Genomic DNA, 13,134 nt, shown 5'->3' with positions numbered 1-13,134 from the left:
AAGCCAAGTCATCTACTGAAGAAAATATAAAAATTTTAGTTGTTTAAATCTGATATAAGATTCAAAAATTTACTTGTTATATTTCAACAACGCGTAATTGTTTGCAAACAATTGAACTTTTTAAAATGGCTGATGTCCAAAATGATGATCCACCCCAGCAATTGCCGGCTTGTACAAGAATCATCAGAATGTTCAAAGGCCTTCGAAGAAATAAATGGAGTTTCATAATTTTGTTCTTAACCTTCAGTTTTACCCAGGAAGTTCAAGGGACTTACACAGCATCTATATTAACCACACTGGAAAAAAATTTCAACCTGCCAAGTTCACTATCCAGTATTATAGTAACTATATCTACTCTCGGTTATATAAGCAGCGCTATTTCGGTATCATTTTTTATTAAACCCAACCATTACATTCGATTATTTGCAATTTGCATGCTAGTAACTGGTTTTTGTAGTTTTTTATACGTATTGCCGCGTTTCATCTTCAAAGAAATTTCAAGCTACGATGAGAATAATAACTCAAACGATTGGCACCATAAAGCAGCAATTTGTAACGTATCGTATAATTTTAATAGAAGCGAAGGTCAGTGTACGAGTGACAACGAAAATAAAATGAAAGTTGGTCCAAATTATGCGGCTCTAGTGATGTTTATCATATCAGAAATAGTATATGGAGCTGCCGGAGCTTGCCTGTGGACTGTAGGGTTAACCTTCATTGACGAAAATATGTCCGGTCCTCTGGCTTCTAAATTAATTGGTTTATACTTTTAAATATTTATCTATAAGATTGGTGAATACAGATTATATTCTATATTTAGGTGTCGTGTTCTCAATGAAGTATTTTTCACCAGTTGTGTCATCTGCCCTTGGAAGTTATTTTTTGTCCTTGCACACAAGTATGAAAGGTAAGGCAATTTGAAATACATTATTCTTTATCCTGAAAGTATAAACAATTTACAATTTCAACCTGAGAAATAAAAACTTTCGATTTTTGACAGAAACTTCCCTAACTCCCAGTCATCCAAAATGGATAGGAGCCTGGTGGCTCGGATATATTATCTGTTTTATTATTAATATCGCTATATCCGTCCCGACATTTTTCTTGCCAAAAGAATTTGATGACGATGAAGTGCATGAGCCTCAGTTAGCAGACGATGGTGCAACAAACATGACCGAAAAATCAACAGATACAGCCAAAAAGTTATACCGCGATAAAAATATGAAAAGTCCTTCTGATTTACCGAATTTATATTTTTCATGTAAAAAAAAGTTTAATTATAGATTTATCATTTTCAGATTTCTTTGTGGCATTGCGTAGGTTGGCACGCAATCCGATTTTTGTTCTAACATCTCTAGGAGTTTGTTTCGATTGTTACATTCTTGCTTTTTATGCATACCTGCCAAAATATATTGAAGTTCACTTCCAATTGACTGCATGGATGGCAAGTCTTCTTGGAGGTTGAACTATATCATTGTTACAAAATTTATTTTGTTCATTATAGAAAAAACTTCATATTTTCAGTAATGATTCCCTCTATCGCCGGTGGAATAGTTTCCTACGTTGGAGGTGTTATAAGTGGGAAGTTAAAACCTACTTTAGATTCTGGAGTGACAAGGAATATGATTTTTGTATTAACAGCATCGTTAATAAATGTATTTGTGCTTATAGCTATCATGTTTCTTCAATGCCCTTCTAACAGCTTTCCACACGGCTTTTCGAAATCAACAAGGTTTGTTGCATAAATTATCAGCCAGTTTAATATAATTTAACCCGCTTTTGAATTATTTTTATGATAAATGTTGGTGTGGTTTGAGGCTCAAGCTAAGATAAGAAAACTTTAACCCTAGTCGAATCGGATCGTCGGTCAAAGACCAAGCTTGTTTGTCCAAGCTTACCAAGTCAAGCCAAACCATGTTGCAAATGAAGCTATGTAAATACCTAACCAAACTTATGAAATAAAACCAGTAGTGATTTTTATTCTCAAAATATTTTTTTTCAATGTTTAAAAAATGTTATTATTTATCAACATCAATCCGAAAATAAAATGGACAAAGGAAATTTCGCAACCAACGATAAAATAAATCTCGTTTTTGAAAATAAATTAATTAGTTGACTTTCGGCACCATCTGGCCGCGAATTCAACCCCAAGCTGAACTAAATTGACTCTATCGTTTCAGCTTGATTCTTCGACTTTTTTTAACTCAACAACACTAATTATGATATGAATTGCATTAATCAATTTTGGAAGTTGACCTGATAGTCGAATAGAATTAAAACATTTTTTATTCCGTGTGAACAAATACAGAATAAAAACTGTACCCTTCATATGGTATAGGTACAAATTTAAGGTTTTAAATAGCATTCATCAACCATGAATTTTGAAAAATTGTCAGCGTTGGTTTTCAACAAACATGCAATGAAAACTGTTCGTGTCCCTTGAATTCATTTGATCCCGTATGTGGCAGTGACAATGTCTGGTATATATCTCCTTGCCATGCTGGATGCACAAGCTACGCAAACAACGGATCATCAGTAAGCATGTTCTACCGTTGTTATTATGATCCAAGATTATGTGAATATGAAATATTAACTTTCTATCAAATTATTAATGATGAAACAATAGATATACCGTGACTGTTCGTGCGTAAGTAACGAACCACAAACAGCAAAGATCGGATACTGTGATAGCTCATGTACTCTCATTCTTTCCTTATATTCGATTGGTTTGGTTTGCTTTTTTGCAATTAATATCATATACAACGTTCCTGTGACCAATGTCGTTCTTAAGTTAGTATATCAATCAACTTATTTTTTCAGTAGAAAAATAATATTTTTTAATTTTACAAATATTTAAAAGGTGCGTAGACGAAGAAGACAAATCATTAGCGTTAGGATTGCAACTGATTTTAGTTTGTTTAGCAAGTAATATTTTATGACATTATTTGTTTTATTTACCCATATATAAATATATATTTACATGTATGTATTTGATAAAATTTGGCATAGGAATTTTACTCAAGTACCTGTACTTAACGTTCAATCAATCAATTTCAATTTAAAGCACAATTTTGGCAATGTTCAACAGTGCCCTTCATGGAATCTTGAGATCCGCTATGAACTTCGTGAGTGATGAAGAAGTAGTTGGAGGAGGAAAAGAGCTCCTGAGAAAAGGTCCAAAAAAACCAAAAGCAGATTTAGCATGTGTTTAATAGGAATTAAGAAAAGTAGACCGCGGCATTTAGGTTTAGTTAAAATATCTGATTAAGACTTGAACATTAATAAACAAATTGAAAAATATTCCATATTTTATAGTTAACCATTGCAAGAGAACAGGATATGATGTTATATGAGAAGATAGGGGAACGAGTATTTTAATTTTTAAGGTATAAAATGGCCAAAAATTATGTAAGAAAATCTACAAGATGCTCAACTTATGATGGTGAAAGTTTGAAAAAAGCATTGGATGCTCTAACCAATGGCCAGTTACTTAGTAAAGTTATCAGAGAATATGGAGTTCCTGCAAGAACTTTAAGAAGACATCAAAAAGCCATGACAACATCTCCGGAAACTATAAAGCTTAGTCGGTTGTCAAGCGATCTAAAGATTTGACTCCTTGTGGGACATGTTCACAAATTTTTTGTAATGATTTCACAGGATTTCAATGAATAAAATGCCAAACATGTAACATTTGGCATCATACTTCCTGTATAGGGCTGGAAGAAGACCATCGTAGAACTTTTATTTGTATCAATTGGGACAATAATTAACAACAAAAATAAAATTTTTATTTTCTTTTTATACAATTTTTATTTTATGTACAATAAAACTGTTAAAATTCTTTTACATTTTAGGATTTGAAACTATTTTTAAGGCTTATTTTGATAGTTTTTCTACACAGTCCTTTTGCCCCATGCATGGGACAAAAAGCCCATTTTATAGAGGTCTACGGTTTGTGTTATAAAACATAGGAAACCTATGTTTGAACAATTTAATTTGTAAAATTAGATAAAGGACATATCAATCTAGTAAAATAATCACTAATGTTGTAGAAATATTCCATTTTTTAGATGTAGTCACTCATCAAAGTCTCAACTACGGCTTCTTGCCCTAAGTTTTTCATTCAGATGAAAATAAAAACTTAGCAACACTATTAATCTAAGAAGAAACATGCAAGAATCAAAAACAAAAAACTACGAAACGTATGAAAAATATAAAAAATACAAAAAATTTGGAAATTAGCTTGGCCTGGAATCATTTGATTCCTTGTACAATAAATGAGAACCGATCCTTGTACAATAAATGAGAACCGAGTGACGTCAATGATGCCACTATTGACTTTTTACAAGTGAAGCTTATCTTGAATACAAAAAGATAGAGCAAGCAATTCTAGTCTAAAATTTCAAAATTCGCATTAGTTTTAACAAGATGCTGCGCAATGATAGGGAAAAGCACATTGAAATTGTATAATATATGGGTGATGACTATACTAAAATCAGTGCAGAAATGTTTTACATCAAAAATCTTTAATTTAATATTAATATAATCCTTTGTTTTTAGTGTTGCCATCTCCGTTAATATATGGGCAGCTGATAGATTGGGCATGCATTTTGTGGCAAACTTCTTCATGTAGTGACTCTGTGGGCTCCTGTTTGGTATATGATAATTCCAATTACAGATTAGCGATGCACGGAAACACTCTTTTTTGGCGCCTTCTGGCAGCCATCCTTTACGGCGCTAGTTATATTTTTTGTCGGAGAGAATATAACAAAAAGAAATTAAAAGAATTGGAAATTGTCGTGAATAAGGACGAATGCTTCATTAAATTCTGACTTAATACTGTTTTTGCAAATGTCAAAATGGCTATTAATTTTTCCTGCATCTTGTACTAACATTATTTTTTCATTTATGATTTGTAAGCTTGATTTTTTTCGTTGAAACTCAACTAGCTAGGTTAACGTTAAATACCTACATGTAAAATTATAATATTGTATGGCCTGTTTGATTATATGAATTGTTTTATATTTATATTCATTGATACTAACTCCCAACAGATTTAATTGCCCGTGAAATATATGTCAGTACTACTAATCTTAAATATATCTTATTAATTAAATATAATATAAGCTAGCATATATTCAACCCATGTTGATTTTTCTTTAACTATGAAAAACATTCTTTCAGAACGACCGTTAGAATCGCAGTTAAAAATCGACATTTTCAAACTTAATTTCATGACTATTAAATATTTAATAATAAACTTTAAAAACTTTTAAGATAATTATGCCAATAAAGAGCAAAGAACACAAAAGAAAGAGACATGAAAAATTTTATTTATAACCATCTTAGCGAATGTTAGGAGGACACATCATATGCTTCAAAGCATGTGATAGAGATAAACTTGCCCTTCAAATCAAAACAAGAATTGAAGCGCAAAGCATTAAGTTGTAACTGTTCAGCCGTGCTAAATATTTAGAATGTGTAAACAAATTTGTTTATCTGGCTAGGTAATTTCATTTCACTTTGGCCTTGTTTTTGGGCTCTATGCGTTGTTTAAGTTTGCATCTCTAAGCTTAAAAGGTTCACTGGTTGTTTCGCTGAAAGTCGGATTTCCTTCGTTTTTATTTCAGATGACAACCTAGGTTCCCATTGAAAAGATCCTAGAAATCATTTCCGTTTGACATCCTATTTCCTCCCTGATTTTATCAAAAATCTTTTGCGTATCTACAAGACTGTAGAAATTTGTTATATTATATTAAGTAACAAATTTTAGTATTGATAAGAAATATTAGTAACAGGTTTGCTAAAGAGAAAGAACCGAAAGACAGATTTTTTTACGACAGGTATGACAATAAATTTTTATAAGGAGTAAAAAATTTGGAAGTAGAAAAAGTTAGATTAACAAGTTCATGTATAAAAAATTGAAACACAAAAAACTCTTCAACTGAATTTGTACAAAGCGGACCAATGTCATTAGAAATACCGATGTCGTCAGTGTCAGGGGCATGATTAGAAAAGAGAAATATAGTTAAGTTTAAAAAAAAGACCAACCATTACATTTTTCAACTATAACATAATTTATTATTTCTTATTGAAATCATCAGATAATAATAAAGACAAAGCTGTTAAAAACTTTACACTTAAGTCTCAAATTAAAACCTAGAAACTTTTGGAAATAAAAATATTGATTGTCATAATAGACAATTCTAATTAATGAGCTGTAGTGCATCAATCGTACATAATTTTCATAAGAAAAAACTTGATGTTAATTGAACAAAAACTAAAAAAAAGTTTTAATTCTCAAAACTCAGGATTGTTTTTTCAAAGCAACTGTCTTTCAGGATAAGTGCAAATACACTGACATTTTTAGAAGGAAAATTTCACGTACATTATTAATAAACAATGACCTAGGAAACCTTATGAGAAGATAGTATTATAGCCTTACAAGAACACTATTCACAGTGTGAACATGCATAAACTGATTTGCAATCACTGCATAATACAGTTGACTCATCACATAAATTTATACTCATATAAACAAAAAACAAAAAATATAAAATATTAATTCATAATCAAAAATAATCAAAATGTTATACAATAAAAAGATGTAATACATTAGAAACATACAGGAAATCATGAGTTGAAATCAGTAATTTATGATATATATATATATATATATATATATAAGGAAAGAAAGAAAGCACATTTAGAACAAAATTTCTAAAACTTTACTGAACATCATAATAATGATTTCTCGATCATAATTTCTTCATAGCCATCAGGAGGTTCATGAACAAAACGACTAAAAATCATGTCAATTATTGCTCCATCATCGACTATATTCAAAGCAAAAAAATTATTGGACAATTTCATATCACAGAAAAAAAATTTTTGACCAACCATATACAAGTGGATAAACAGTTCCTTTAATACCACTAAAAGATAAGTTTGTCGGCTTACCATTCAGGAAAATTTTCAAATCTACGTGGTCATATGTGAAACCCTGTAGGGATATTTAACACATTTTAAACATCATTTATAAAAAAAAATGTAATTGATCTTGCATTATACATTGATAACATTCACTCACCAAGACATCACCCTCTTGAGGCAGCTGTTCACTCAACTTCCCCCTTTCTTCATTTTTGTGATAAATTTTTCCATCCTGTCGAAGCACCCAACTGTTTTGGTCTGCACCTTGTAAAGAACTTTGCAAATTGCAGTTTCTGTTTGCCAATCCTAGACCCCATACACCTAATTGTAATTATGGAAATTACTTTTTTTCTGTAATGGTCACAATGATAAAAAAAAGCAGTTATATAAAAAAGTTGTTTCTATTGAGTCATTTAATTTGAAAATCTTCTTGACCAAATCAAGGAGGTAACTTTTACACGTGCAATTTAATGTAGAACATGTAACAGATTAAGCAAATGAGGAATTTTTTGTCATAAGCTGTCAAAAGATAATTTTTTATTTACCCTCTTGCAATTTAGATCTTTTTAAATGACTTGAAGGAAGCAAGTCAGATAAAAAAAATTTGTATCAACTTGACAGCAAAACACAATGAAGAAACAAATTTTTAAATAAAATCCAGTAAAAACTTCTTCTTAAAATCAATAATTTTCATTATGAATTTGTAAAATAAGTGAATAGAGCAGCACCTGCTGATTGTAACTTGGCCTCAAAATATGCTTTGTTTTGTTGAATTGGGGTGTTAGCTAAGGCAGATCCAGAGCCACAAATCCTGGTGCTATTCTTAACTAAAACAACACCTTGTCCTGTTAAATAAAAAACTTATTTTAAATTTATTAAAATGTTGATGTCAACCAGTTTTTTGACACATCAGCAACTTAACTATTTTTTTGTTTACTTCCCACTAGAGGTTAAACAACTACAATATTAATATTATTTATTTCATATTTATATGTTATTACTATTATTTTAATTAAATTAGAGTATTAAATCATTATTTATTATTTTCTATGATTAGGTAAGGAAGAATCATCATATAAAGTATTTGAAATATCAATGTGTCGAAGAGTTTGTAATTATTTCTGAAGAATTTAAAAGATAGTTTATGAAGAGTTTAAAATATTGTTGAAGAGAAAATTGTTTCTGAAGAGTTTGAAAAATAGTTGAGACACTACAGTAGCTAATATAAAATTGCTAACATTATGATTATTTTATATATTCTTCAACTCTAACTGCTAAGTAACAAACATGAAGTTCTGTGTTTTATTATAATAATTTATATTACACTATATTATAATATTATATATATATATAATATATATATTATTTATATATATATTATATATATATATTATAATATAGTGTAATATAAATTATAAATTATTAAAATGATTTGAAAATGCTTCAAAAAATTTTCAAAATTTATTTCTTTCGAGAGTTTTAATTAATTATAATCAATAATTTAATTTTATAGATTATTTATTATTTAATTAATAATTAAGAAAATTAATTAAACATTATTAAACCAGTTCTATTAGTGTCCAACTGAACAGAAGGCAAATCTGTTAACCGAACTCTGCCAATTTTTGAATCTGAATCAGCGTACGGCCACCGCGAGCAACAGAAACAGCTCATTATTTTCGCTTTTCTCCGGCTCGATGTTCAGAGCTCACAAATTCTTGTAATATCGTCTTCAGGTAGACGTCGATTTAAGGTACAAAGACATTTTAAAAACTTCATTTATAAAATTATGTTTACTATGCATACACTTGGAATCAACATATTTATTCCGCACGTATATATAGAGTATATACATATGATATGTTCTACATACATGATTCGGCTGCTTAAAATCACAAGTTTATTTTATTATTTTAGTTTATTACAATTTTGTTCTATATATACGGTCACAAGTTTTATGACTTAAATTATATACAGAGCAAATGACATTTAAACAGCTTTTAAGCTTTAAAAGTCAAATATTAAATTATAAAGTCAAATTCATTGATTCATTGGTATAGAATACATTTATTAAATCAAATTTGACTAACAATTTTAGTATCATACTACATTTTTTGTTTTTCAAATATATAAATGTATATTTGCCGCATCATTAGCAGAGTTTTCATATCCCATCCCCGGACAACGTTGGTAATAATGGCAACAAGGAAAATGGTTCAACAAGTTGCAGAAATAGGTGCAGCAGCTACTAACCAAAAAAATAACTGCCAGGCAAAAAAAAAGATAATCTAACAACCAAATTACATCAGAAAGTAGTGAGATTGAAAGAGAAAGATAAGAAAATAGAAAAAGAGAGTGAAAAAGATAGTGAGAGAGAGAAAGAGAAGAAAGTTGAAGAGAAGAAGGAAACTTGGAAATAAAGACAGATAATCATAGATATCATTAGATATCATTAATGCAGATAATAAAAAATTCCAAAAACAAAAAAAATCCTTTCCATAAACAAATAATTACCCTGCTTCTATTGGTATTATTATGCATTACTCTAATGCATTACTTTAATATTAGGTATGTTGTCCGTTTATTGCAAGTATGGTGTCTTTTCTTTTGGCTTCTAAGTGCGTCAAACGGTTACAATTACAACTGGTTACACAAGCAACATCTTGTGGCTAAACAACTTAGTCCATAACATTTTTCTTCTCTAAATATAATTATAGAAACTGTTAATAACATAAGTTCCGTGCCAAAATGAGCAAATTTTCAAACAGTTGTGGGAAACAAATATATTACACATACATAATTTTAAAAAATATTTATTAATGTTAAGAGTTTAATTTATTTTTTGTTTGCGTTCGCCTGTTCTTCTTTCGGCAATTATGACATTTTATTGATAAACTCTTATACAAAATCACTCTTTTAATGCTTCTTGCAATGCTTTCGTGCAGTCGATCCATCACTTCCTTATTATGAAATTATTATAAAAAAGATCTCATTGAGTAATTATAAATTAATGAGGTCCGCTAACTAAAAGCTTTGTTGGCAAGTTTCCACTTATTGACCATGGTCAGCGTTTAGCGACATCAAACGGTATTTGACCAAGACGACGCCAGTGCAGAAAAATCTTTCAAAACATTTTTTTATTTTGAATGATGAAAATAATGATGTTTGTTGGTAATAATGACAATGTTTTTTGGTGACAACGACGTTGTTCCTCAAGTCTTTTGATGCTTGTTGGTGTTGACAATTGCTTAAAATACATCTTGCAAGCATTCCTCTAACCTTGTCTAAGGTACAATTTTTAAATTAATTAACAAAAACCGTCGAGACGAAGACTAACGGGCAATTAATGAAAAACACTGATATATCTATTCTATTAATAACAACTCGGGCAATGATACAAATTAAATTAATATCACATATCAAATCATAGTCAGAAACGGTCAAATAAACAATAATTAACAATGAAATACTCAATAAATCTTAGAAAGAGCATAATGCATTTTAAAAAGAATAGATAAATTCACAAAGTATAGGACTCATTTCCAAAACTCAAAATTTAAAAACATTTTTAAATACCCTACAATAACAATAGGTAACTAAACATATGAACATATCGCCATTGACGAAGTAAAAGCTGGGTGAAGTGGAAGAACATCAATAAGAACAGATTTTACGTGAGCAAATTTACAAGAGGAGATTCCAGCTTTGGTCGCAAAATTTGTGATCGAAATAATTTTTACTTTGCTTCAAATTTTATATTTTGAATGATTAAAAATAAATTTAAAAATGAAAAATAACGTACACGTACCTAACTAATAGCATTTAAACATTCAACTCCTTATAAAAATTCAACTAATAACTTTTTTAAAAATGGCTGTTAAACGTGGAAATGCTTTTCTCAAGTTTCTGTAGAATTTCTTCTGTCGTGTAGGAGCTGGGCTGGGGATCGTATTTTTGTTTGAGCAACAAGTTGTCGGCAGGAGACAGGCTTTAGTATCAAAAGGAGAAATTACATACCTCATGACTTGATCAATCAAGATTGTATGTAGATGAATTAATTTACAAGGCTGATAAATAATGAAAGTCTACTTGAGGCTTTGTTTAACATTTGATTTGCTATCTAAAGAAATATAACTAATGCCAAAAAAACTTGTTCAACGATATTTTGTATTATGCATTTTCGTGTATAATTAAAATTTTGAAAGATTCAAAAGGAAAATAACCTCTTTTCATTATTCATATTCAATCTACTTCTTAAAAGATTTTCAGAAATTTTCAAACTTTCAAGGCACGCCCTTAATTCATCAGATTTTGAAAATAAATCTGAGTCTTTCGGGGCAGCAAGATCGGACTGTTGAATCTGAAATGCTTTCTAATATAATTATAATTCATAGAATAAAATGGAAAATTAAAAAAACTGAATTAGTAGAATAAAATAGCAGAAAATAAAATGATCACGCAATAACTCGATATCACACTACAAAACAAATTATAAAAAAAAATATTCAATTAGATAAATAGTAGTTGTATAAATTGCAATTATCAAAACAATCTGCGCCCACTTTAGATGCAATAAAAATAGACTGAACGAACATCATTCAATGGATCTGAGTTGAACTTGGTGAAGTTTTGTTTCAACCAGTTGATGTTGTTAAGCCTCATTCTTTCGTTTTGTTGCCTCACGATGAACTGCTGCTCGAGAAAGTTGTTCACCTGGTTGAGTTTTTGCATGAACTCTGCCTGCGTTCTCCTCTCTATCTCCTTCTTCACCGATTCAACTTCCCTCTTTATTTCGTAATCCACGGCGTAATCCTACGACGTTTTGTCAATCAATCACAAAAACTTTGCGGAAAATAAAAAATGTTTAGATAAATTGAATTATTATACCAAATAACTTTTCAGTTGAAACTTTACATTTTTTCAACAATAACTAAACACCTTAGTTTTTCATAAACAATTTAACTGTTAAATTATGTTAAATTTTAACATATCAATAAATAAAAACGTGCTTAATTAATGCATATAATTAAACGTACGAAATCGTCTATAGATGAAAGTCGATCGTTAAGCCAGTCAATAAAAAATAATTACTTTGTGTAGTGGAGATGAGTTTTGTTTTAGATATTTTCTTGTACTGTTGACAAAATATTTCGGATTGTTTGCTTGAAACTGTAAAAAAACAACAATGAAAAAAAATTCATATACACAGTTACCTACATAGAATTTAATTTTTTGAGCTCTTGTAAAAACAAAGGATTGAATAACTTTTTTTTTCTTCGTCGTCTTCATGTGCTGCTTCATTTCATTCAGCTTTTGACTCAACACTTCTGATCTATCGATGCATCGTTTGGGGTTAGTGTGCGAATTATTATAAAAACCATCATTCACACACGGTTCAAATCGAATGTGTCCTTCTCAAACACATTTCAACTTTGTGTCAAATATAAAATCTTAGAAACAATTGAAAGAAATTCATGTAATAAATAAATTTTGAAGCAACTGAGTTGTAAAATGCCAAACTTTTCTCGTTCCATCTGAAGTTCAGTACCCACCAGCTCTTTCTTCTCCAACGACTTTTTCAACTTCAACTGCTCCTACGTCAATTAAATTGAATGTGTGTCTCATTGAAAACCAAACAAAAACAAATTAAGTTTTGAAAAATAACTTTTTGAAGGAAAATTAAAACAAACAACAAACGTTAATTTAAACCTGCGTTAATTTATTCAACAAATTTCTATTTTCCAAATCAAGGTGATAGAGCTGACGGATGTGAAAAATAAGTAAGCAAGTGATGTAAAAAATGATTATAAACAATTTTGAATGTATTTTAAACAGAAATTATTTTTAATTTATTCTAAAAATGTGAATAATATTAATAAACACGCATGGACTAAACGTTGCTATGAAAAAAATAACATAGATGGGCCCAAGCAGACAGCTAAGTCTTCAAAACTAACTCTCAACCCCAGTTTCGATTTGGACTTCACTTCGTTCTCCCACAGTTCCCTGTTACTCTCTGCCTCCATGTTTCTTTCTTTCTGAGAACTCGATAAGTCCTTCATGGTTTTTTTTAATTCAAATTTTAATTTTCCTATCAATGTTGTAGTTACATGAGTAACGCAACACAAGTTTAGTCTGTTATACACATTAATACAGACAATGACGTGAAAATATTTCTTTGTTTAAAATCACAAATAGGAA

At 29.9% G+C, this 13,134-nt stretch overlaps 4 protein-coding genes across 4 annotated transcripts; 3 read left to right on the top strand and 1 right to left on the bottom strand.

The window, feature by feature from the left end:
- Positions 1–125: 125 nt before the first annotated feature.
- On the top strand, positions 126–773 carry HELRODRAFT_161318 (hypothetical protein; the record flags this gene model as incomplete). The annotated part of the gene is made up of 1 exon (XM_009021247.1): positions 126–773. One exon carries the CDS (start codon positions 126–128, stop codon positions 771–773), a length of 648 nt encoding a protein of 215 aa, XP_009019495.1.
- A 397-nt stretch (positions 774–1,170) lies between these two features.
- On the top strand, positions 1,171–3,212 carry HELRODRAFT_161317 (hypothetical protein; the record flags this gene model as incomplete). The annotated part of the gene is made up of 6 exons (XM_009021246.1): positions 1,171–1,228; positions 1,299–1,460; positions 1,525–1,732; positions 2,397–2,535; positions 2,627–2,790; positions 3,065–3,212. 6 exons carry the CDS (start codon positions 1,171–1,173, stop codon positions 3,210–3,212), a joined length of 879 nt encoding a protein of 292 aa, XP_009019494.1.
- Positions 3,213–3,393: 181 nt separating this feature from the next.
- HELRODRAFT_161316 (hypothetical protein) lies at positions 3,394–4,114 on the top strand (the record flags this gene model as incomplete). Its single annotated transcript, XM_009021245.1, has 3 exons — positions 3,394–3,587; positions 3,875–3,951; positions 4,071–4,114. The coding sequence occupies 3 exons, from the start codon at positions 3,394–3,396 to the stop codon at positions 4,112–4,114; spliced, it is 315 nt and encodes a 104-aa protein (XP_009019493.1).
- A 2,624-nt stretch (positions 4,115–6,738) lies between these two features.
- Positions 6,739–8,607, bottom strand: HELRODRAFT_66074 (hypothetical protein; the record flags this gene model as incomplete). Its single annotated transcript, XM_009021244.1, has 5 exons — positions 6,739–6,836; positions 6,901–7,003; positions 7,091–7,254; positions 7,662–7,778; positions 8,499–8,607. 5 exons carry the CDS (start codon positions 8,605–8,607, stop codon positions 6,739–6,741), a joined length of 591 nt encoding a protein of 196 aa, XP_009019492.1.
- Positions 8,608–13,134: the final 4,527 nt, after the last annotated feature.

This window comes from Helobdella robusta (assembly GCF_000326865.2).
Source record: "Helobdella robusta unplaced genomic scaffold HELROscaffold_3, whole genome shotgun sequence".
Classification (NCBI taxonomy): domain Eukaryota; kingdom Metazoa; phylum Annelida; class Clitellata; order Rhynchobdellida; family Glossiphoniidae; genus Helobdella; species Helobdella robusta.
Note: the sequence above shows the minus strand (reverse complement) of the source record. Positions and strands in the feature narration are given on the sequence as shown.